At 40.7% G+C, this 26,861-nt stretch overlaps 1 protein-coding gene across 3 annotated transcripts in view; it reads left to right on the forward strand.

Annotated features, from left to right (window-relative positions):
* Nucleotides 1-26,861, forward strand: part of SLIT3 (slit guidance ligand 3) — a 520,423-nt gene that overhangs the window by 281,922 nt on the left and 211,640 nt on the right. For all 3 annotated transcript variants that reach the window (XM_061348428.1, XM_061348427.1, XM_061348429.1), the window contains exon 7: nucleotides 8,474-8,545. In XM_061348428.1, coding sequence (XP_061204412.1) covers nucleotides 8,474-8,545 — 72 coding nt within the window. The remainder of the gene's footprint in view (nucleotides 1-8,473; nucleotides 8,546-26,861) is intronic.

Consider the following 26,861-nt stretch of genomic DNA (forward strand, 5'->3'; position numbering starts at 1 on the left):
CGCACTGAGATGTTCAAACCTGTTCTTCCCTTTACAGCTTTAACTGCCTAATTTTGTTTTTTCAAAACAGTCTGATAAACCAGCATCTGCCTGAGACATTTATTGGTGTGTTATACAAAGATACCACAGTGTATAAGTGTAAAATGATAATTATTTGGGTATTCATCTACTAAGTATTAATCTTAATTTTCTAATTAAAAAAAAAAAGTCACCAAAGCACAAGAATCTTTACTGGTTTGCCCAAATTTACCAGCCATGTAACAAGTTTGGCACTCTGCTGTGTCTTTACTCACAACATTTACTGTTTTGGTATAATTTCCTCCTAATTTTTGTCTTAAGAGCTTGAAAACATACCTCAATTTGTGGTATGACTGCAGGTGGTGGAATGGATGTAATGTAATATGTGATTTTGAAGGGCACAGATGTCTGGAAATTGAATGTCAAGGTTCCTTTTTGCTCTGTCATCTTCCTAACTGTGTAAAATAGGTACTTCTGCTGGCTGGCCCTGGGCCAGTTTACCTTCACCTAACTGCGAGGTTGGTTGCACTTGCTCTCTGCCGCGCCCTCCATCTCAGCATGTAATCTTCATGTTTGCTGAAAAAAACAAAGCCTCTTAAAGGCACAAGAGCTCTGTTTTTTCCTGTTAAAGCTGAATTTCATACATTATTAGTAAAGAAAATTAAAATGGGTAGATAATGAAACAGCAGAATTATGATTTTTGCTAAGCAGCTCCCTTGCTTAGTGTTAAATAACCACACTGCTTCACTGTATCCCACCCATTAGCCTGGCAGTACCAGAAGCATCTTTAGCCGTGGTCCCGGTAAGCCCTAGGCAGCCCTGTGTTGCTGGAGCTTCCGCTAGCAGGGGCTGGGAAGCCCTTTGGTGGTGTCCTCAGGGCAGCAACAGTGCCATCTCTGTCCAGCACATCTCCTGTCCCATTGCCGATAAGAATCAGCAGAGCAGTGGCCCTGCCTCCTTAGGATCATAGAAAATCACAGAATCAATTAGGTTGGAAAAGACCTTTAAGATCATCAGGTCCAACCATTACCCCTTGTATTACTCTGCAGTGTTTTGCAGTCCTCTGGCCTACTGAAGCCATATTGCAGAAATACAATGTGGGGAGCTCCTCAGTAGTAGGAGAGCTCTAAACAAATTTCCTTTGTCTTTGATATCTGATATAAATGTCAATATTCTAGCATGAAGCATTCTTTTTCTTTTGTACATTTTGGTTCTGTAATGAATTTGTTACTACCCAGAACATAGGCACAGCTTCATTTTCAATGAAAAAGCCCAAACCCCAGTTGCCTGCACTGTATTGATCTGCCATAGTAGCTTGCCTGTGGGGGCTTATTTGGTTTTCCTTCAAAGTGAGCATGACTTACGTGCTATTAGTTCCATGTAACTAATACCATGATGGTCCATGAGCCTGTGTGATCCTGTTATGGTGCGTATCTTGGTGCAGACCTTGGGCAGCAGGACCGCAGGGGCTGCCCGTGGTGTAAGTGCAGCAGTGCTGCTGTCCTCAAAGAAGGATGCAGGCATGGGGAGCCTGCTTCTGTGGTCCCGCTGTGTCTCTCCTGTAGCACCACACAAGCTTGCTGGAGGGGAGGAAGGGCCTCAAGGTTTGAGGGAAGTAATAGCCATAGAGGTAACTTCCAACAGTTGTTGCAGTTCAGGTGGGAAGTAGCAGTGCCTTAGTGATCCTATCCCACCTGCAGTAGCTGAGTGGATGCTGCGCTGCTCTATCCCATACTCTGTGGACATTGCAAATGTCTACCAATTATTTAGCTTAAACATCTGCATAATTTTTTTCTATATATGTGCCTTAGTTTCAGCTTTTTCACAGTTTAATAATAACATCCCTAATGATTTCCTATTAATATTCCTAATATGACTCCCCAGTATGACCTGGTGTTAGTTAAGTGAATGATTAGTAACATTTAGGAATAAACTTTGCTTTACATGTGGTGTTTGATACTTGTCAACTGAAAATAACAGTAAATAAAGGTTTAAGTAAGTGCAAATCCTCTGAAAAATGTAAAAACCACTATAGTAAGTAACTTTCCTATTCTCTAACACCCATTTTTTTCTTCTTCATTTCTTCCCCTTTTCCCCTTCGGGGCTATGGCAGAGGAGAACAACAGATGGTTATCAGTCAAGAGTAACTAGGGAAACGGCAAAACCTGCCCCAATTGCTATGGAGACAGCCATTATGTGCTTGGTATGCACTGTTTGTTACATCAGCAACCATGAGAGTTAAAGAAAGAAGAAAAAATATTGTCATAACCCCCCCAATATTGAAAGGAAATCTTGGCTCTGTTGTATTTATCCTTGTGGGAAGAGGCACAAGTAGTCGGCATGCTCATTTGCCACTTGAGTTTTGCATTAAGCTGGAATGATGTCAGGCTTTTGACAGCAACAGTTGGAATTGTGAGTTAACTTAATAATACAACTTACAGTAAATACTTGATACTTTTGAATAGTCTGCAGAGTATGTATTTAAAAGCAAGTCTTCCCCTCCAGATCAGATATTCCTTCCTTCTTGTTTAACAACCTGGCAACATAGGTTGGTTATGATAACTGAAGCAGAGAGTAGGACTGTGCCCAATTGTTTCATGCAGATGAGCTGTTTCTGCACAATGCTTCAACCGTAGCCTTTGGCAAAACAACATCTTTAGGAAACAGCAACAAAAAAGGAATTTTGGAACACTTGTAAAATTCCCAGAGCAAGATTTCAGCTTGTTCACAGCAGCTTTGTCACTGCTGTTCCGAACCACCGATTTACTCCACTTGAGAGTTAATTTCATGTTGAATTTAATATATCCATTCTCAAAGTTGTCTAATACAAGCAACGTCTTCTAGAATGATTTTAGTAAAGCATCAATAGAAAGTAAAAATTAAACATGAAAAATGCATGAAAAGCACTTTGAAAAAAAATCTATATTTTTTCAATTTAATTGAATTTGTATGATTTTAAAGGAGCATCTATTACCACTCACGGTGTATCCTTATCAATTTAATCATAAGGACCTTACTATGTGAGAAATTTCACATAGATGTCTTGGTGTCCTTTCCTTTGAAACATTAACATTCCCAAAGTTATACAAGTGCTATTTCTGAGGACAGACAATAAATGTTGTAGAGGGTCTCTCTAATTCTTACAGGTTAGGGAAGAGCTGCAGGATTAGGGTCTAAACTTTGCAGCACATTGGTGGCATAGACCCAGCAGGCTGGATTAGGAAAAAAGTGAATAGGTTTGAGGAAAATGTTGTCTTTTGGAGATTTAATGAACCAAATTCCTTGTCTTCCTAACAATTCTGTAAGTTCTATAATAACTTACAGTGAGTTTACCTTCCTGTGAAATGGCTATTGAAAATTCCTTTAAATACTTCACCTTTAATTCTGGCTAAATATGCAAGTCTTTTATTAATGAGGAAATGGCTCTTGCTAAATCTGGGATCTGCAGCAGTAAATACCTGTAACATTAGCAGAGTAATTTCATACACTACTATTCTAACACTTCTTTTTATGCTGAACAGTATGAGAAACAAAGCTGAAAAGTATTTATTACAGTACTTGTTAATACAGGCTTTTATTTAATTATTTAACTAGATTCTGGACAAAATGTAGAAAGATGTTACAGTAATTAAACTAGTGTCACAGTATAATTAAAACCAGATTAATATTTGAGCTCTGCGGTGGCCTTGGTAGTGTTTGGAAATGGAAAAAGAACCCCATCACTGAAACAAAGTGCAAAACACTGATGATATAATTCATTACTGTGAAATGATGATGCTTGAAGGACCTCTTCCTCATGAATGTGAGGATGGCTATTTGCAGAAAAATGTTGAAAGCATGTATGGCATCAGATTAGTTGGTGTACTACAGAGAAACATGCTTGTAGTACAGATGTAGCATTTTAAACATGAACTTCTGCTGGTAGTTACTAATGTTAGTAAAAGATTAGGTTATTTCTGTTTTGGAAAATTTTGCCCTGAATGAATTCACTTCTTTAATCTTTTAGAATAGTTTTGGGTTAAGAAGAAAATAAAACCTTAATTCTAATAGCATGATTAAAATGATATCAGCTTTGTTGCTTGGGATTTTAATCTTTCAAATGCATTTGTAAAGTAAATATGCCTTATTATTGTTAGCAAAACTTCCAAACCTCAGTATTTAAAGGATGATTTCAAACGGCAAAAGAATATCAACATCATAAAATCCTATTCATTCTAAATGTTACTTGAAATTGTATTCTCATGTATGATAGATAATGTACAAATCTAAATGGATAAGCTGGAGTTATACTCTGTCAGGGGAATTGTGTTTTAAACAGTTAAAGTGGTGTCTTGGCCAACCCGTAGACTGTCCAGTGATATTAATCTATGAAGAATCATCATTATTTCTCATTTCATAGAAAGGTGATTTGTATCATTTTTTTCTTTAAAACATCAATTTTAAAGATAGAGATCAGTAAGTTGCATATAATTTAGTTGCACAATTTTCCTGCTTTTTGATGAAAACCGAGACTAGTCAAGGTTAGTCAGATTATGATACTACATGCAGCATTGTGTATTACAGCTCTAGCATATGAAAGATGCCTAATTCTCCAAATGGTTTTATAAATTCTTGTATTCTTTCTAAGTATTAGTCTGTGTTACACTTCAGCTCAATCCCATATCCCCATTTACTGTTTTCCTTGCTCAAGCGGTTCTCTCCATTCTCCGAGATCTTCTGGAATTGCTCTTTGCATCTGTTGGTACTGCTTGTCGCTAATTGCCTGTCATGGAAACCTCGGATCCCTGGAGCCTCTGAGGGTCACAGTGGGTAATTCAATCACACATGAGCTGCTGGGTTTCCCAGGCTGTGATCTCTTCTCACTGCTGTTGGAGCAGGAACCCTTCTGACGATATCCCCAGCCTAGGTCCAGTGTGTTGTCTCTTGTTCATGAGAGCTTCAGCGTTAACACAAACAATTTAACCCAAACAAAAGTTAGATGTCTATGTACCGCAGCAAAAACTTAGACGTTCAAATTTGGGCAGTGCTTATTTGTCCATGGTTTGGCTTGTAGCTCTTATAATGTGCCGTGAATTGTGTGGCTGTTTCACAGAGCTCAGTTGCTGTCGCTTCCATTCACCCTTTTGTCTCTTTAGAGGCTTACATTTTCCATGTGATAGCCCTCATTTTCTTCAGAGGCAGCTGAATCACTTGGTAGTTTCAGCTAGTCTGTGGTAAATGCTGTGTTCCTTCAAAAGGCAGGAGTAAATGGAAGTATAAAAAGTGACTTTGTCCATGTTAAAATTGTCTCTTAAATCTGAGCTTGTGTTGTCTGACCTTTGTTCGCCATTACATTACACCGTTACATGCCTAACACCTTGTTTGTAATACTAAGGAGGAAAAGATCTTCTAGAAGGGATATGAACACTGACAAATAGGGATGGCATTTAAATCTGAATAAATGCTTCTGCTGGCTGAGACAATTTTCTAAGTTCACCTGTAAGCCTGGAGCAGCTGATCTGTGCCTGGGGTAGCAGCGCTCCGTGTGTACAACTGCTCCATCCAGATGGCAGTGGTGAAGAAAGGAGAGCAGCGTCCCATGTTCCTCCAGGAAGTGCCGCCTGTTCCAAAATACTTTTCTTTTTTTCGAAGTTGAATGTTCATTTTCTCTGCACATGATTAGTTTTCTTCAGGCAAGAAGAACCCGTGGCAGGGTTGGAACTAGATGATCTTAAGGTCCTCCCCAACCCTAACTATTCTATGATTCTAAGATGTTCTTCTCCACAAATGTTAGGTATGGCTCTTTTGTGCATTGCCCACATCACAGGAGTTTTCAGAGGTATAAAAGTATGAGTTGAGCACCTGCCTTTGACTTCAAGCTTCATGTGTAGTTTACTCAAAACTTTAAGCTGCCTCTTGGAAGGAAGATGTTGTTTAGACTTGAAACTCTTAAATCTCTAGTCTGTGCTTAACCTCTCACCAGGGGGCTCTTCACAGGCAAAGAAAGAGAATTTCCATCTTGACACGAAAAGAAATAAATGGGAGGTGAAGGGTCTTGAAAAGTCATACCTAATTTTAGTTCTGTTCATTTTGAGAAGAAAATCTTATGCTTAAGATTTTAATGCAGGTCTGAATACTTTAGCCTGGTAGATACCAGGAGACGTGAGCTCTGTTACAAAGAAGCATTAAAACTGTGGGTGTCCCCAGAGAATGCACACATTTTTTCTATGGGGCACACAAAATCAAGGTGTGTATTTGATTAATATTTTCCCTATTTATTGGCATGTGCGGTTCATGTCTTCTGGGCATCCAGAGGTGAGTTATTCACACACTAAACCTGGTTGTTAGCACCAGCTGACTGGACCTATGGAAATATGATTGTCATTATGCTGTTTCAACAGAAATCAATCTATGAGTAGCATGTTTTTAAAAATCCAATACACCTCATGTGAAAGCCTTTAATCAGAAGACTTTGTGACTGAATACCGGGTTTGTTTGCTTATTTTAGCGTATTTGGCAAAAAAACCTCAGTACTGTAGTCTAATTCAAAAATAGGCCATATATAATGCTTTACTTCCCATAGAAAAAGAGAGAGGTGTTTCTCAAGTTGCCATGCTTTCTCTTTATCATGCTGGCGTATGACAACTTTATGCTTAATAAAGCAAAGTATAAAGTACTCAGTCGTGCAACCAGCGTTATATTTAACTCATTTTAAGTTCATCCCTCCTGAAATGTAGCATCGTTTCTGGTTGAGCAATCAATTTTTAACAACCCACACAATTAACCAGGGATTTCAGAAAAAGCCTCTCAGCAGCCACTGGTCCTCCCAGCAGTCAAAAATATATAGTTTTTAGCATCTATGCTAGATGCTGGGAGAAACAGAGAGAGCATAAATATGTATGTCTATATATACCTATATACATATGTATATATGCTATGCATGAAGTCTTATGCTACAGAAAAGTCCATTTTGGATGATTGTGCATCCCGGTATCTGTCAGGTTGAAGTAGACCTTACAGGGTGTATGGATTTTTATGCACATCGAGATCAGACTACATTAGGATACAAACTGCAAAGGATAGCTTTCCTGTAGTTGTCAAATCCATACATATTCAAGATGCTCAATGTTAGTCAATCAAAATCCTTAAAAGAGGTGCATAAAGATTATATTTGCTCTGTCTGTGCTTTATTGTAGTATAATAAAAGTGTTGTGACAAATGTCTATTTAGACCAAAACTTAGGCACGGGAAATAATTGGGTAGAAGTTGGTATAATTATACAAATATATTATACTTGGGTGTAATGTATTTGTTATCTCTGTGTATATATTTAGTATTTTTTAATAGCAGCCAGCAAGTGCAATGCAATCTTGGTATCTTTGTGTATGATACTTTACATACACAGGACAAACCGTCCATTCCTCACTACATCTACAGTTTATGTTGTGCAAAGGACAGTATAATATAGTCAGGAGCCTGCATCTGTTTTTATGAAATGCAGATATTTTACCTCCACATGGGTAGGTAAATAATTTTATTTCTCCAAGTGTAAAATTTAAGAGATCAGATGTCAGAAAATTTAATCACTGAATTTTAAATTGCAACTTACATCTTTAATTTTCGAAGCAAAAGAGACATATGTAGCTGTACTGCTGTATTGCATATATTGTAAAACGTATTGAAACCATGCATATGCAGGGAGACAAATGAGAGAACTCCACCATCCAAATATTAAATTACACATTTTGAAGCAAAATAGCGTCTTAAGTGTACGTGTGTATAATGCTTTCTGTCACTGGGTTGCTCTCCCTGATGCAGTTAGACAGAATCTGCATTTAGTCAGAAATCTTTCAATAGAATGGGCTACCAGATGGGACCAGTAACAATGCAGAGAGGCATCGAACCACCACAGACATTTGGTGCTTAGAATAATAAAAAGACTATAAAATTAGATTAGTTGAGTCTAATTTGGAATTGGTGTATTCCCTGTGCACTCTCACAGCTCTTGGGCAGATAAAGCCTGGAGATTTAGGACTGTCAGGACAGAGGACTCCAACTTCCAGTAAACGAAAAAAAGGCATTCTGGGAGGTCACGGAGGGCAGCCCAGTGACCTCCAATGATTTACAGGCCTTTAGCTTAATGAAATTGTTTCAGTGACATGACGGTAAAAGCTCATAATGGATTGGATGCCCCAATGTAATGAAATTACTCCCTTCTGCCTTTAAAAAAAAAAAAAAGAAGCACAATTAATATTTACTGAGACCTGCCAGGCTCCAGTGCGCGGGAGCGTGCGGCGCTGTCAGGCAGCAGCAGCACCGCCAGCGCAGCGTGGCAGCCGCCAGCCCTGCGCCGGGTGGGAGCAGGCGCTGCGAGGGGGTGCAGGGACACCTCGGGCACGGGGAAGCCCCAGCCTGGTGCTCCCAGACAGCTCTGCCCGTCCCCGCCAGCCTTCATCCTCTCCCTTCCTTTCTGCAGGCAACTGGACAACAACCAGATCAGCTGCATCGAAGATGGAGCCTTCCGAGCCCTGCGCGACCTGGAGATCCTGTGAGTTGACTTGGTGCTGTGCTGGGGCGGTGGGGGGGCAGCTCTGCTCGTGCTGCAGTGCTGGGTGAGCCCGGGGGGCTTTATCCTTCCTTCCCACCTCACACCAGGGCTGTAGGTAGCAGAGTGGGATCTGACGCTTCCCCCAGCCTGGGGTTACTGCTAATTAAACCACAATAGACGACTTCTATGCTGCTGTTCCTGGGGAATGGGGATATTGCCGTGCTTGCTGCTGCGTGGAACAGATGGGGTTCAGCAGTATTCAGAGTGTGCCCGAGCTATGCTCTGCAGCCAGCATCCTGGCCAGCTCTGTGTAATGTTGGGAGCGGATGGGTAACAGGTTCATGGGGAACAATATTATGAGGTATCTGACAATTGCCCTAGACAAAAAGCTGTTTAAAAGGTGTTTGGTATGTAAGAGGGAGGAGAGACAGGCGTTTGGCAGGCTTGTTCAGTGCAGTCATTGGCTTCTGGGGAGGATCCTTCTCTGAGGGCTGAAATAACACCACGTTGTGCTCTTCATGTACCACAAACTTTACACATCGGCTGTTAAGGCTGCCTCACAGACCAAAAAAAGAAGAAAGGATTTGACAGTGAATGCTGACTCTAACAGAGAAAAAGCACATTAGATTTAGAGCACTGTCACTGTAATGTAAAATCCAATATTACCCAGAACTCGGTATCTGAGTAGATAATTTGCTTATTACTAATAGTTACTTGTTCACTCTGAGACCTTTTCTGGAGTAGGTTTTGACTATATGAACTGATACAAAGCTTTCCCTGTTACCTGAAAGTTAATACTGCAAAGCTGAAAGTGTTAATACCTGTGCAAGCACACAGACCTCAGCCAAAATGGAGAGGGAGCCAGGGTGGTAGGGAACAGACACCCTCAGCATCTGAACTGCAGCTGGTCCAGCACTGAAGCAGTGTATACTTAAATACAGCAAGGAGGGCCTGCTCAGGCTGCTGAAAACCTTGCCTTTAAGTCACAGGGGCTGAAACAGCAAATGTTACATGGTTAAAGGAAGCACCTGCCTCACACAGACCTGGCACCTGCAGGCTCCAGACATTGCCTTTGGCTTTTGAAAACAGGCAAAATAACAGGCTGTATAGGCAGTGCTGTGCCACGCACCACAGTGGTTTGAAAACACAGCTGATGATTCCCCAAGGAAACATCCCCAAGGGCTCTACTAGCTTGCACTGGTGCTCAAAGGAGTTTTGCCATCGGTTTCAGCGGAAGCAAGTTCAGTTTTCTGAGGGACCAGGGAGTGGTGGCTGTGTGTGTGTCTATCACACTCAGCTGGGACACCTTTGGCCCCTCTGTTTCCCAAGCTGGGATACTGCTATGGATCAGAGAGCGTGTCGCTCATACTGAGCTAACAGTAGGTACCTGCAGACTTCCTTATCTGGCAACTTATGTTGTCAAGAGTATTGTTTGATTTCTTTATGAATAGCACTTTTCAGGAAAAGTAATGTGTTACCACTATGAAGTTTTGCTTGTCTGTCAGATTGAAAAGTCTGCTGTGTGGGGAAAGAGAGACAGACAAGGAGAAAGAAATCATCAGCACCTCTAAAACTGAGGCTTTTCTCTTTTTTTGATGGGCTGATTTTCCCTATCCGCAGCAAGTGAATCAGACAGACTGTGCTATGGCTTTCAGTGAAATAGTCTGGATAATAAATGAGCCTTTTTTGTAATATACCGAGTCTGCAGGCTATGAAAAAGTTGCTAGGAGTGCATTTCTTCACCCCAGAATGTAGTAAATGTTGAATTAGTTTATTTACTGCTCTGTTTTTAATCAGTTAATTCTATGCCAGTTACTTGTGGGTGGGAGAAAAGGGGGATATATAAAATACATCCTAATCAGCCCTTTAATGCATTTTTAATTTTCAGCACAGACAAACTGCTACAGGAAAAATCAATCTTATTTCTAAAAGATGAGAAAATAGATTGATAGTGTCTATTTCTAGAGGTATTTTTCTTGCAGTCACAAAATGGGAATTTTCTATTTCCAATCTAATCTGTTTTTTTCCCAAGTTTTTCTTCAAAGAAAGTTTGAGTATTTAATCTCTTTATCAAAATTAATTAGCTTAATGCCCCAGAGAATATCACATCTTCAGTTGTAAAAGTCAGAAATGTTAAAAAATTAAAGCAATTTGAACCATCAAAGCATATTAAGTGAAACTAAATTTCATCATTTGAGACCCACAACGTATTTTATGCAGATATGTTTTAACCTGTAATGCAGTGTGTAGGAAATATTTAATTATTCTGGCAAAAACTACTCTTAATTATCTGCTTGCAGAGTTTACAAAGGTACCAAATAATGTATTTCCTCTTTAGCTTCCTGAAAACCTGTGACATTTCTGGTACCAAATGTTTCCACTTCTGCATCTTTTCTCTGCACACCCACCCATCTACAGAGCTCTAAATTCTGAAAGATAACTCAGGGCATCAAATGCTGAGCATTACTTTAACAAAACCCCAAGCACTTTCTTTAAAAGCATTTTGGTTTCTGGATTGCACAGTTCATTCCCCTTGAATTCCTCAAAACCTATGAGTGCAAGGAGTTTGGCGATTTGGTAGATGTAGGAAGAGGAGAAAGTTGTGCAGTTGTCCTTCAAAATGAAGAGCTCTCCATGGTCCACATTAGTTATTTCTTCTATCAACAAGCTGTCTCCACTCACTACTGTTATTTTCTTTTTCCACATTGTGAATACATGCCTGTACCAACAAATAGCAGAGAGCAGAGATGGAAACAGGGCTGAAATTTGTGGCTAATTTCGGTACCTGACCTGGTACAATGAGGTGCTAACCTCAGCTGGAGCTTGTACCAGCCCAAGGTGCTGACAGCATCTCCCAGAGCACACAGAGTCTTTTGGTCACTGCTTTGTATATGAGCTTCCATATTCCAATTGTCCTAATCCTTGATCCTATGATCTGACCTATGTAGATCATAATGAAGGTCTCAAGTGCTACTGGTGACTGAGTTTTGGGTTAAAAAGTTGCAATAATGTTGACTACGAAGTGCTTTGGTGCCTTCTATTGATTGTCTTTGCCCCTGCAGCAAGGTGAAATGCAGCACTGACATCCCTCCTTAAAAAGCTCCTGGTATTTGCAGTGGGTCTTGGTTTGTTCATTTTGTCAGATTTTCTGTATTATTTCCCATACAGGTTTTGCCTTTAATCTGTTGCTAAAATCAGGATATTTCTTGTTGACATACTTCCTCTCCCCATTTTCATAAGATGATAAAGCAGATTTCAGTGGGTTTCTTCTTGCATTCCAAGGCAGAGAAAGGTGTGTGCGACCACTGAACCAGTAACAAAATGGAAAAGGGGCATGGTTTCTTGAAGGGGTGGCACAAGTTATTAACTAACTTATGGCCTGCTGGAAATGTGCTGAAAAGTAGAAGAAAATGAATGTGGAACTTTGCTTACCTATAGTGTCATTATTAGTAGAAGATTTTCTGCTCTGCTTAATTTTTAATTATGTCCTGTGGCAATAGTTGGCAATAACAGTATTATTGAGAAATATGTATTAGTGTAGAACTTTGAAAGCTTATTAAAAATCCTCACAAAACCATACAAAAACCCCAAACCCCAAAATCCTCAAAATAATTGTGCCATATTCCTTAATGCATGTGCAATTCAGTGTTCATATCCTTTGTAGGCTAGAGATAAGTCCAGAACTGTATTTCCAAATGTCCAAAATTATGAACCATCAGTGATAAAACTCTCTCAGAATTTCACCTTCAGTCTCTTAGGATATATGAATAAAAGGAATTAACTTGAAGGTGGTTCAGCAGGTTCATTGGAACTGGGTAAACTGAAGTGAATGGATGTGCTATTGTCATTAGACTGGCAGGGCTGAATGACACTCGTGGTTTTAGGACCCATTGGACAGTGAGATACAGAACTCAATTTTGCAAAAAAAAGCCTTTATTTATTATTGGCATGCCTCACTGGGGTAGCTCGAAACCTGCACAGTGACATGGCAATTATGCCATGTGGGTAGGAGAGAGAGAATCAGGAGTTGCTGTTGGCAACTTAGATGGAGTGTTCTCCTTGATTTATATTGTAAAGGTGGTTTTCACCCTACTTTGAGTGATAGCCAGAGGGTCTGGAGCATGAACACATCCTCTTCCTTGCAGATTTTTTGTGAAAAACAATTTCTGTACCCAAAAGTTTTTACCGTACCAAGAGCTAATCCCAGGAGGTCTGTGGAGAGTTTTCTATTAAGGCAGAAAATGATTTCTTCCTGTATAGAGCGAGTACGGCATGATTTGGGGGTTTGGTTGTTGTTAATCATGTTAATTGTTGTGTGTCTTTCATATCTCTCAGCTTGAAAAATCTCTTTTCCTGAGTTTCACCCTCTTTTTTAAATGAATAAGCACTGATTCTGTCATTGAGTCTTTAGCAATGAACTACACACGCAGGAACCCACCCTTTGTCTCTGTGGCAGTTCATTGCAATTCACTCACCAGTAATATTGGTGCAACTGCAGCCACCCAAATGTTCCGTGCAATTTTAAGTTGGGACTTCAATTCCAAATGAGCCCTAAATATTTGATCTAAAAGAAACAAGTTAGTGTTTGCATACCTAAGCTTTTCTCTGCCAACATTTGTGCCTCAGTCCTCTTCCTGCTCCTCAGAAAAACACCCAGCTCCAACCCCATGTGGTGCTTTCCTTTGGTCTGTGCCTCGGCACAGGGGACCTAGTGTGCTCTGCCAGACCAGTTGTGGTCTGCATCCCCTGGTCATTGTCCGACACATCAGCCATCCGAGCATTTTACAAGCAGAATAGGGTCATTCATCCTTACTTTATTCAATCCAATACATTCCTGTTACAAAGGGTTCTGTTTCATAAAACATTTAGTAACCTGTGCAATTTCTGATAGAGATGTCGGGGTGAGCGTGCTTGTAATACATACTACCTTTAGTCATATAAACTTTATTTTGTGCTACAGCTGCTGTTTAATTGTTCCCAGGGTTGCCTTGTGTATGCTGAACATTCGGTTATATAGTCAGTTTTACTCATTTGCAGAATCCTATTCTGGGCATGTCTTAGCTAGGTAGAAGATTTGTATTTGCTTTCCCAACCTGGAGAGTCAGGGAGCGAATGTCATGACATAATTCTAAATACATGAGATGTCATTGCTTAATGAAAGCCTGAAAATGCCACACAAATGTGATTTCCTCCTCTATTTTGCTGGAAATTATGGTCGGTTGAGGTAATCAGGGTCCAATTTGTGCTCTGTAAATTGGGTTCCTATAACTGATACCAAAATATCTAAATAGAATAATGAAAATGAGAATTCTATTTAAAATGTTGTGCATAGCTGGTTTACTTGTTCATACTTGAGTACAGTAAAGTTAAAATTATTGTGTTTTGGGTTTTTTTTTACCTGAGGGTGTATGTTAGCTCAAATATATGTACATCAAGAAAATGAATTTAAAATCTTTAGTTATTTCATCAGTCATCATGTACATAATAGGTGCCACAGAACTGAAGGGAGTAACCACTGGTAGGTTATGAGTAATTGGAGCAGTTACCAGTTAGGTGAAATTAGATGAAAACCAAGGAGTTTGGCTTTTCTAAGGGTATCCTCCGTTTTCTGTTCTGAGCGTGTATCTCAGACAATCAACTTGTGCCAGAAGAAGAACACAAGTCAGTTTGGCAGTTAGGAAATGGTGCACCCACAGTATAGAGGTATCAGTGGACAGATGGTAATTTCCAATTTTCTTTACTCCATTACTTATTAGAATGTCCTGTAGTTTATACCCTCCCCATTATTCCTGCCTCCTGTATCGCTGTAGGTCTTAAAAGAAGGAGAAATGCTCCTGCCAAACCTGGCTGCTGTTATTACAAGGGTTCTGTTCTATAAATGAGTTGGAGATAAGATTAACTGCAGCAAGGGCTTTTTCTGGAGAACTCTTAGAAAGGCACTGCACAGCCGGTGGACCCCAGTGACATGAGATGCACAATTACTGTAAAGGATTGATGGAGGAAAGATGGGGTACTTGCATTGTTGCTTGATAAGGAGTGTCTTTATTTGCTGATACACATCAGTGGGAGATGTGGTGTCATTGCACAAGATATGGAGCTGAAATCTGACATAACCTCCATTCTATGACATATTGCAAAATGTGAGGTTAGAAGTACAAGACAGTGAAAGGAACACTATCCAGATGGCATCGTGGTGACAGGCTTTATATCAAAGACCAGCTGAGACAAAATAAGAGCAGGCAAGAGAGGGCCTCTGAAAACCACTGGTGCCTGTTACAGATGTAATGTAACTCTGTCGTTATGGGGAGAATATATTTGCATAAATTCATTGATCAGTGATTTTGCTAATCCTGCAGTATTCCAGGCATGTCCCAGCAAATTGATGAACACTTCTATCAATCCTTAGTGTGGGTGCCTAATTACATTACGTGTTTAGAAAAGATGGATTTTTCCCTTCCTGGAGCATATGTAGTAGTTGAGTGCTATGCTCATTCACCTTTCCTGCTCCCATTAGGTTGGAGGGTTTTTTTCCCTTTCAGAATAGCCTGGAGCCATGCAGGCTGCAGAACTTAGCAAGATAAGAGTAATGCTGGGTTAGACTTATTAGTTTCATGAATCACTGCCCAGTATGCTTTTTGAGGAAGCCTGGGTTTATAGCTTGTGTAGTGCAAGCCTTTCACTTGTGTTGCAGTCACTGCTTCGACACACTCCAAAGTCAAAATTCCAGAGACAGAGATTTCTGGCAAACCTTCTCTCCCATGATACTGTTTCATTTGCATGCTCTACTCGTCTTGTGACCTGCCCTCCCTCACCTTTGACTGATACAGTTTCTTCATCAGTAATATAAAAGATGTAGAACAAGCATTTTGACTGTTGAAAGTCAAATGAATGTGAACAACTCAATCCAGAGGACACTCAACTGTAGATTTAATGCGGACATGCAGCTTGGTACCTTAACCAAAAGCTGAGCTGAAGAATATGATGGGAATAAAGCTCCTAGCAGATGAAGTTGAGGTGATGAGAGAGATCTGAGAGAAAGTAACAAGTTCAATGTAGATGAGTTTATGCCATGATTTGGAAGTCACAGTTGATTCGACTCCCCAGAGCAGCTGGATGACGATCTTTGGGTAGCTGGATGGAATCCTGTCAGCATTAATAAGGCCTCTTTGGCTGGGGAAGGAGGCTGCATGCCTGCATGGCACAGGTTTCCGTGACACCAGTATCAAATACACCAGCATGTCCTCAGCCCGTCTGTGACACCCTTTGGAGTCCAAAACTGTTGGTGACCCTGGGAACTCCTGCCTGCTCCAGGGTCAGTCACCAAACAGGAAAAATTGAAACAGAAAATGTTTCAAAGCACATAACAGTCACTGCCTTTTCTCCCTGTGTGCAATTAAGGGTATTGTATGTGACCTATAGGGTATGAATGGTTTATCTTTTTCAGCATTTGCTTTTGTCTCTCTGCTGTGCTGGTAGAACAACACAGACAAAGGCTTTGTGCTGCAGCCAGGCTTTGTATGAGAGAGGACTCCAAAGTCTGGTTTCTCGTGAAAGAGAGGGTACAATTATGATGGGAACTCTGTGTAGCAGAATTGTTGGTCTACCACTTCAAGCATTGTGTCAGATATTTAACCTTCAGCTGCAGCTGCTGGGTGCAGGGTACTATTTATTAGCAGTATTCAATATTTTTAGCTCCAACACTAATGTTGTGTCTGTAGTAAACTGGAAATCAAAACAGTAACATGTACTTAGCTTAATTAGTGAAGTAGATAGTTGCATCTGCACCTGAAAAATGCATATATAAATCAAAATCTAAATCAAATAGTGTTTTTTTCCTGCAATTTGCAAGGTTATGCATGCAATGTAAGTATACATGAGTGTAAGTATGTATGATGAGAAGAGCTTGTATGTTATGGTTAAATCAGCAAAGTAATAGTAAAAACTTCTGAAAGAAATATGAATAGCGCCAATTTCTTTACATAGATATCCAGTTTTGTGTTTCAGACAATAGAAAATTTAAGAGCTGCATTAAGGGTGTAAGTATAAAACAATTTCACAGTAATTTGAAGCCAAATACTCATAATTTCTATGTTAATTTAGTTATCATAAATGAATCAATTTCATATTAACTGGTTTGATACTTCTGAAGCGAAATTACATTCCATAAGTTTCTGTTTTGGGGTGAATAATTCAAATGCGTTGGTTTTGTGTGTACAAGTGGTGGATGACATCTGCAGGTCCTTAGAAACAAACACTGCAGGATCATCCAGAAACCTTTGTTGTGCTGTACCATGTTGCTCTTTAGTACTTTAGGGATACCTGAGGAAATAGCTTGGTCAGGTGGAAGAGAATCAAATGAGGTGGCTACATAAAGGCACTGAAGGAAACAACGGACAGTAGTGCCATTAAAATTGCACTCATCCCTCTTGCATTCACAGTGCTGGATGGTGTGAAGTGTCTGTGGTTTGCAAGGGCCAGACTGTGGCTGAGACTGGGGTTTACCTAAGGGTCAAATAGAAGAGAAAATTGTGGAAGTTGGGATGGTGGCTGTGATAAAGCGATGTAGGTGCATCTACTGAGCAAGGTCTTTGTTCACCAGGTTGGTGATTTAGATTTGCTTTTGCATCTTTTGCCATTAGATTCTTAGATTGTGTCTGTCACTACAAGTGCTTTGTTGGGAGAAGGGAGGGTGGGGAAAGAGGCTCTTGTCCATGGCTTTCAGCTTTGGACTTGGCTCCTGTGATAAATAAATTGCCGCAATGCAGCATCTCTGCGACGACGCTTGAAGGCCGCTGAGAAGCCCCTGTTGGTGCAAGAGGAGGCTTGGGCTGGGCGGGCTCTGGGGAGGGGGTAGTCCCCTCCGTGAGCACCCGCGCTTCTGACTGGCTCCTTGGGCAATTTCAGTCATGTCTTAAAAGGGTTGGGTCCGGTTTATCTGCGAGACACCCCGTCTTCCCATCCACGCCAGGGCGGTAGCGATCAGGTGAGGCGCTTCAGCCAAGACTTAGGCTGAAGTAGTCAGGACAGACCATCCACAATGGCAGTTAGATTTTATTCTGTATGCAGGCAGATAGTACAGAGAACAACTGTACGACTCCTTTTATTTAGCTACTTCTTGCACTTGTAGAACATTCCTGAACAGACCATGAGGGCTTCGATTTTTTTTCTGTGTATATTTTATTTTGCACTTTCTTTTTACTCTGTGGACTGAACGCAAATGAAGCACTGTGAGTATTTGCTATTCAAATTGTTATGGTTTCTTAGCTGTATTGCATATGCGTGCATGAATATAAGCAGGTATTGGTGGTGTTTGGGAGAAATTTAACAATTGGAGAGGTGCTGTAAACATTTTGACCTTCTTCTTGTGCGATGCACGCAAGCACTAATATATTGAAAGAGAAATCTGATGGAAAGCAGATCCCTTTCCAGTTTCACCAAGAAACATGTAATTGCCCTTGTCTAGGAGCTATGTGTTGTCTTTGTTCTTTCAAGACATTTCTTTCCTCTATGAATGTAACTTTTGCTTAGCAACTGTTCATACATGCAAGTCTAAGTTCATAGAATGTGTATATCGCACATTCCCTGTTTCATTCATGTGGATTTATATTAGTCTATATATTAGCCTTCATGTCCAGCATGTATTCATTGCAGGTAGGGGCAGCACATACTGCTGCAATATAAAATTACTCCACAAATGTGGTCTGTATCTCTTGCATTTTGGGGAGTCGCCTTTGACAGTAAAGGTGAGGTTCCCTCTTTAAAAGTTTTGTCGTTTCCTTCCTCTGCTGCTGAAAGCTAAGAGCTGCCTGTATGGTTCCATGCTGCACCATGCTGATCACGCCTTTCAGGGCATCTTCACACTGCTCTCTCCCAGTGGGAATCCCAATGGCCCTGAGAGCCAGCAGCACTGAGGCACTGGGCTCCTGAAATTAAGGGGCTGCTCTGGCAAGAGGAACAAGTGGTGTTATTTTGCCTGCAGGACCTGATAGGTCTGCCATGGGAGAGGAATAGGAACAAGGGGCTCTGGCAGCCCACTCTCCATGGTTGCCTGTTGCCAGGCTCCTTAAAGACTTCAGCAAAACCTTTGGCACTTATATCAGCAACTCAGGCTGAACTGCTGCAATGCCATTTCTATTCCTTGTAATATTTATACAACAGTAATAGACATCATCTCAAGCCGCTGCGTGCTGCATCGCTGGGTTTGGCCAGCTTGTCTCTCCCTTGGTCCTAGTGGCCACCATGAGACCTGCAGGAATCCGCAGTGCCGCATTGCGGCACTTGATGAAGTCGCAACAGGCTGGGACAATGATCGCCCCAAAGAGAGTGAATATTGTCACGCAGCCCCTTACAATGTCACTTCCTCCAGCTCTGAAAGGACAACTAATTTTTGTCTGCCACTTGGAATGCCTTTTCTGTCCTGGGGTGTGTTACACTGACAAGTATGAAAAGAATATGTTCATTATGGTAGGGAAATCTATCAAAACAGAGGCTTTTGCTGTAGGGTTATAGCATTAAGCTTGCACTGTGCTCAAATTAAAACACAGCATTGAAGAATTATATTGTTCCCCTCTGATCCAGATTTAATCAGTTTCTTTAGAATTTCTTTTGGTGGAGTCCTGTAAGAAAACTGCAGCACTCAGCTGACTGAATGCTGAGACCTTTTACCTTGGAAGTCATCATTCAATACCTTCAGCCTGAACAAATGGCACAAGTCGCTTTCTCCTTTCAAATTATAGAATTGGACTGTGTTAGTTTGAATTGGATTGTGTTTATAAGACTGCTTTAGCTTCAGAAAGGACTAAGCAGAAACAACTGTTCAGGCAGGAACCTGAGAAAGCTGTTGTATTTTGCTGAAGTACTGATGCGTCAAACTTAAGGTTTGTATGATCTGACTCTTGTTTCTTTTTCATCCTTTCCATGAATACACTCTGGAGGCTTTCAGCCCTCTGTATGCATCAAAAACTCAATCCAGTTTCCATTGATTTTGGCAGGAGTAGCACAGAATCCATAAGCTACAGTACCTGACGTGCATGCAGTTGGGTAACACCAAAAGAGAGATTGCTGTATAAACTGGGAAAGAAAGAAATGAAAATTCCTATTATTAATTTAGTTATGTTATTCGTTGAACAAGAGGTTTTCAAATGAATCTACAAAGCACAGTCTGGGTGAGCTGAAATTTATTCAATTATATTTTTGGTCACTGTGGCTCCTGTGAAAATCTGCACCTCAATAAATAGATTGCAGGGACTAGATTCGGATCCTGCTGAAATCAGCAGCAGGAATTGTTCTGAGTTCAGTGGACACTGGTCTAGGGGTGATGATAATTGGACTTGTTCCCAGTGGTTCTAGGCAATAAGTATCAGCCCTGGAAATCAGCTGCCACAGAGAAACATCAAAACCACCCTGATGATGTAGAACATTTATTCAGTGTTTGCACAAATACTTTTCTTTCTCAGAGTCCAAGTACTTACAGAAATGTATGGATGTAATTGGGACATAGAGCCACAGCAGCGATTCCCAGTACAGTGTGCTAAAAATGTGCAGCCTTTGGGCAAAGGCTTGAGTAAATCCCATGATTCATAAAAACCTAAAGGCAGTGTTTCTGGGGCCATATGTGAGTTTAGAAAAATTACTCATTGGAGATTCCTTAATTTAAAAATAAAGCAGTAGGAGAATAATTCCAGCCTGTGTTCTTTTCTCTTTGCACCAATGCTTTTATAGCTAAAATTTCCATTCAGGCTGAATTGAATTTATATTTTCTGCCTAGAATTAAAGTGTCATGTAAAAGATTGAAAAGCTGATTGAAATTTCTCTAAAAAGCTTTTTCAACTCTCTCTGGGCATAGGTGTTAGAAAGAATTGGGGGCCGCAGCGGGTACCTGTATTTTATACAGCCAATAGAGGCAATTTAATTGTGTGGGAAAATAGATATGTCTTTCTCTGTGTTAAAAAAGCAGCCTTCCTTGAGGGCCAGCAGTAAGGCATTTCATGTAAGACCATGTGAATGACATTCTTGACTTAATATCTAACAAAGTTCACAACCTAAATGAATTGTGTAGCCTCATTCTCTGTATAACCTTTATTATTTTGTATTTTACATTACCTTGGCTTAGCTCATTTTATTTTATTCTATTATTATATTTTCTACTTTATCTTGGTTTAGCATATATTATTTATTTGTGTGTCAATGTAAGTAAGTAAATTCAGGCATAATGATATGTATGTGCACTTGCAATGTAAATGCAGGGCTAAAGACAACACTAGAAAGGGTTGAGCATCAGTCACCATCATCCTTAGTTTTATGACTGTGTATACACAACACCACAATCTTTGATTGTAGAGGCCTGTAGGGTTTTTTTATGATCTCTTTTAGCTATTTGCACATATTCCTTACCCCAGTCTCTTTGCCCAACCATTTTCTTAGCTGCGGGGCCTGTTGCTCCCTCTCCTTTGCCCTTATCCTCAGCTCCTGACCTTGCCAGTCCCAGAGACTCCAGCCAAGGCACAGCCAGTCTCTAGAGAGAGTTAATGCAGCAATTACAGGACTTAAGTTAATATGCCCTGAAGTGATCGCTATGGGCAAATGGGATCACCCTGCTTCTTGCCAGGTGACAAAACAGGCATTTTAAGCAAAGAATTTTTTATTAGAATAACCCAGTTTCCCCAAAGCTTGATGGTTTTGAAAGTAATCTCACTTCTTCAAGGAGAAAAAAAGACAATCTCCCATAAACATCTGGCCTTTATAAGATTAAATAGTTAAAACCTATCATTTATATACAAATTAAACTCAGCCACAGAATAGGAAGAATCAGGCAGCTGTAGCAGTGAACACTGCTGGCAGGTTTGAGCATTGTCCCATGGTAAACTTATTTATTTTATTTTTCATACATTTCTAGAAAAACATATTCTTTCCTCTGTATCCTTGAGACTAGTGATGTTTCTGATGTCAGCTTCCCAAGTTAACAGTGGTAGAGCCTCTCTGCTGTGACAAGAACGTACGGGAACCCACGAGCAAGACTAGTACTGGAACAGAAACCACAAACTGGCAACTAGTTACTGTTATTTATTTCAGTGGATTCTACATGTCACCTGGAGACTATTTAGAAGATTATTTTCCTGAGCTAACATTGTGTTTAAAAATAGCCCTTGCACAGTGCCAACTCATTTCAGAGTTGGGTACAAATATTGAGACAAAAACCCAGCTGTTGCTGTTCTTGCTGCTAATTCGAGGTGTCAGATCAGAGCTCTTCTAAGGTATGTCAGTGAATAAGACCCCTTGTGAGATCATTATGTTTTCTGACAGTGGAGAGTAATGGATTGATCAGTGCAGTATCAGTTGCTTTCATTATACACCCACATGGAAGCCGTGGGCTTTAACTTTAGGAGTCTATGGGAAGATCAAAGGATTGAGTACAAGAAACACTCAGGACTCACCAGAACGCTGTAGAGATCCAGCTGGGGTTTGGACCTTGCATAAGGAGCAAATCATGGATGCCTTGAAAGTCAAGGGTGAGGCCTGTGCTCAATGCTGAGGGATGGAGTGCCAAAGCCATTTTGCTTTTTCACCAGAGGCTGTGAGAAACAGTAAATATTTAATTTCATGCAAATTCCTTCTGACCTGTATGAAAAAACAGCTCTTTAGAGCTATTGAAATTACAGCTCCTTCTATCCTACCATCTCAATGTTAATTACAACTATTAATTACAGCAGTGTATCAAATCCAGCTCTTGGGTTTATTACTAAAAATGTATCTAGATTCACAATTGATAAAATGCCCCTGCTGTTAGTTACATGAGAGGAGACACAGGGGCTGGAAGGGGGTTGAAGTGGTCCTGTGTTGTCCCAGCCCAGGGCAGGACCATTGGTTTCTGTGCCAGTCCTACCAGGGATTCGGTCAGTCTGTTATCACTGCTGATGCCTGCACACCCTGTAGCAGGGGTTTTCTGTATTTTTCCTGTAAGTAACCTAATCAGAATTCCCTCTTCTGAAATTTAAACCTGTTACTGCTTTGCTTAACCTGTTCTGAATACAGACAATTTGTTTTCCCTTTGCAATGGCTTTTTATGTAATTGGAGAGAGATTGAAGAGCAAGTGCTGTGAATCGGCTAATGTAGAGGTCACTGTCAGTGTTAAAGTTTGCTGCTAATGCAGTCACCCAAATTCATGTTTCATGTCTAGTATTTCAGATAGACCCCAAGATCTCTGCTTTATGTGCATAAATACAGATGGAGGTGTCTAATCTGGCACGGAGTCCACAAGTTCACATGTACACTGTGGAAAGGTTTCTTCATGTATTTTCATTCATCAACACCCCACTACCCCCAGAGCCTCGGGGTCTTGCAGAAGTTGTCTCTGTCTCTGCTGGGCCAGGCTGTGGTGCTCCCTCCTCAGCCCCACTGGCAGTTTGGGCTGTGCTGTTCAGTCTTTTCTGCATCCGTTCACCCACTTCTGAACAGAAATAACATTATCAAGAAAACTATTTACATGAGAGGCTTAATTATGCTTGAAGATGCCTTGGTTAAGGCTTAATAAATTTTCCAGTCTCGTTTACTGATGTATGGTTGCAATGGGGATAGGAAGCCTGGAAACCATGGCACTTGTGGGAAAAGCAGTAATCGGGGAGTATGACAGTAATTCACTCTTGGGAATGTTACCAGCCTGCAGATGCCCCATTTGCAGTATCCATTGCATGCACATAGATAATAATCTTACATTAGGCCCAATTACATGGTGTTATGGACACACAACACACAGATTCCATACACAGCCAAGGAGCATACAGTGATAAAGCAGTGCTGTAATTGAAGGAGACAGAAGGAAATGTTAGACTTGTTAGTGCACCAGTGCCACAGCGCCTGAGATGCCTGCTCCCACCAGCCTTGCCCACCTGCTTCTCTGCTCCTTTCCACGTCTCACTTTCAAAATACAGGTTTATCACAGCATGAAGCAACTCAGCACCTTCTTCTTTCCACAATGTGTTGAGAGAGTTTTGAGCAGGAAAAGGAAATGGACATCATTGTGTAACTTTAGAGTCAAGCCCGTAGGCACATAGACTTGAGGACTGTTGTTTGCAGGCTTCCTGCTATCAAATTATGTATGTTAAAAGCATGTAAAGAATCCCTGATGCCCAATTGCAGAAGGCATTCAAACCCAGAAATACAATAAGTGAGCTGGTGACTTTTTGGCCCTCTTTCTCCGTTTACCTATCAGTAAACAGGTCTGAATATTTCTGTCTAAATGAGACTTCTGCAAATGCTGCCATGTCCCGTGATCAGCTGGATGTGACACAAAAGCATCCTGGCATGTATCAAAAGGCTGAATGGCCAGCACAGCAGACTTCCAGTAGCTACGGTAGATGCTTATTAAGGCTTGGGGAAAAGTGTTAATCAAAAATTTAATCTACCATATAATTTCTCGAATTTGATTAGCTGTTTGTGCTGATCGGCTGCACAAGTGGAACGTGAAGAGGGAAATCAGTCTCCCTTACCATCAAAAAACAAAGGATGTCTTCAGCGACATGTTCTCCCCTTCCCCTTTCACTGTAATCCCTTCAGATTGCAAACAAGAAGCATGGCTGTGGATGTTGTAATTATTCACGGCTAGTAACCTCTGTACATTATGCCACATGCCTTGTGTTTAGGAAAATGGACATTTGCATGGTTTCTTTTCTTTTAGACAAGCTGAAATAGGATATGACAGCTTTTGTTAAACTAGGATGTAGCAGGTGGTATTGTCATCAGTGTTATGTGTTTAACAAAAACCTCAACCTCTGACGTATTTTTCCACTTGAAATGTGGCTGGAAAACCTGAAGACTGTTACTACTTTACAGTGTACTTATGGGTATTAATAGAAGAAATTAAATAGTTATTGTTTCAGATAATTCTGTTATGTTGTGTAACTTCTCCTGACATCGTTGCCAGAAGATCCTTTTGGTTCATGTCTAGTACTCAACTGGAACAGAGTAGGTAGAAATGTGGGAATGAAAGTAGTATTGTTTCAGATGAGTAAATCACCAGGCATTCTGATATTCATTATGCGCTCTTAATTATGTCATTAATTGAATTCCAAGTAGGAGAAACAAAATCTCTGTGTACTCTGTAATTTACAGAGTTGAGAATTTTTAACTATTGATCTGACAGCCAGGGATTTCTGCTCTGTCAGTCCAAGGAACATGAGAGGATGCTTGGAGTTCCTGAGTTTTTAAACTAAAATACATGTATTATTAGTAGGGTTCAAAATTTAAACCCTTTTCTTTTTTTTTTTTTTTTTTCCCAAAGTACCTTTAGAAGTTGTATCATTTAGATATGAAGTTGTGTCATTTCTACTAGCATTAGGAGTACCGACTCTTTCTGGCTCTCATCTAGTCCTCAACACCTGTATTCCTTTTCAGGAGGGTGGAGAAAAGAGTAAAGAATAATGCATAAATATTATGTTAAAAATGCACACATGACAGTCATTTCTGGAGGTTAATGATTTTAATGTAATTACTTTGCAGTGACGTACATGAATCTGGAGCACGTCAGAAGAGAATAGAAATGCAACTGCATGTAGTTAAATTTGCACAAAAAGTTAGAGGAAGGAGATAGGTAATTGTTTTCAAATGATGTCAGGATTGCAGAGTGAGCAGTCTTTCCTTTAAGGAGACCTGATTAGTAGGGGTTATAAATCAGCTTTATTCTTCACAAGGAAGAAAGCAGCTCCATGCGTGCCTCTAACCAGTTTGGGCAACTGGCAGAGGAGTGAGTTAGTGGAGCAGCTCCTCTGGGGTTGTAAATTGGAGTCAATGGGACTGTGACAGTTCAGACTGGTGGAGGATGTACCACCACCTCAAAAGACTGCTGATCCCACATTATGTATCTTCCAAGTAGACCTTGGAGGATCCTTAGGACTGCTGCAGTCTGCTTCTGCTTAGCTTGCAAGACCTGACAAGGATCACGGCCCAAGGTGGGAAGTTTGCTGGCATAAATAATATTGTCTATAACCTCAGTTTCCTGATTCAGCATTTTGGATGTGAATAGTTTACAGGGAGAGGACTTCTAACTGAGAGGACAATGCTTTTTCAAGGGACAAGGGTAGACTGGGTTCTGGAAGAGATGGGAGGTATGAAGCCGGGGAGAACTCTGCAGAATACAAGTTCTCCCACATGATGTTGGAAGAGTTGGAAGATTCTTGAAGTTTTCTCTTTCTAGCAGCTTCCTGCTGTTTGCACGGCTGTTTCTATGGATTTGGAACATAGTTGGATCAAAATGAAACTGGGGCCTCGGAGCAGCTAGCAGTCGAGCACCATTGAAGCAGGATTGATTTTTTTTTCCTTCATGTGTTAAAAATGCCCGTGTTGTGCCCTTACCTCTGTCAGGACACAAAACCTTATTGCTGGGAATGCTTCATGTGCCTAGAAAAGCTTTGCAGAGTGCCTCTAGAGCCCACCTCTACCTGAAACAGTCCGCATGCAAAATCCATGGAGTTCCCGCAGTGGGAGGTGTGTGTCTGGCACATCCTGCTCAGCAGGGTTAAAATCCTGCAGCTCCTGTGAGGCACAGTTCACTGTGAATTAGTGCCCTTTGCAGTGTTTGGCCTTCTTTGTTCTGAAATAATTGCTGTTATCATAGATGTTTTATTGCCTTCATTATGGTTAACATTTAAATATCAATGAAATAGTATGCTACTAAGTGGTGTGCTCCTTAGCTGTCTGGTAGAGTTATCCGTGAAATTTGTGGCTAAGGAGTACATTAATTCAGCAGTGACTTAGGATTCTTGGAAGGAGGGTTACGTATTTGTTGATGAATTAGGGGAAACCTGTGCTTATCAGGGGCAAAACCTGAGCCACTCTCATCAGACATTTTGAGAGTAGAAACACTCTGTGGTTGGGATAAAGTTTTGTCTGTAGAGCAGAAATATTTTAAGAGATTTTAAAATACTTTGTAATCACGGAGTCAGACAGCAGAGGCTGACCTTTCCACATCTGGATGAAGAATTGCACTGGGAGACAGGGTGTTCTCTACCCTCCTTGCAGAAGTGAGCTTGCTGTCACATCCTGTTCTGCCTGAATACACTCCACGTCCTTCTGAGATCAATAGAAAGTTTCCCTTGAATTCCTGTGGCTTCCATTGACTCCTGTAGTGCATGCCATGACCTATGCAGACATCAGCTCTGCATGTGGTTTAATTGTTACGAGCTGACTTTACCGGTGGCTTTTATTTATCGGTGTATACCTAAAAGCTTCCAAGTGCATAGCTCATTTGTATGTCACGGGCAACTGAGGCAGAGGGTGAATTATATTTTTATGTTTATAGAAAAAAAAAAGGTGGTGCAATTG

Source organism: Neopsephotus bourkii, unplaced genomic scaffold (genome assembly GCF_033783945.1).
Source record: "Neopsephotus bourkii isolate Nb327-2 ecotype Australia unplaced genomic scaffold, CSIRO-AGI_Nbou_v1 NB_357, whole genome shotgun sequence".
NCBI classification, from domain to species: domain Eukaryota; kingdom Metazoa; phylum Chordata; class Aves; order Psittaciformes; family Psittacidae; genus Neopsephotus; species Neopsephotus bourkii.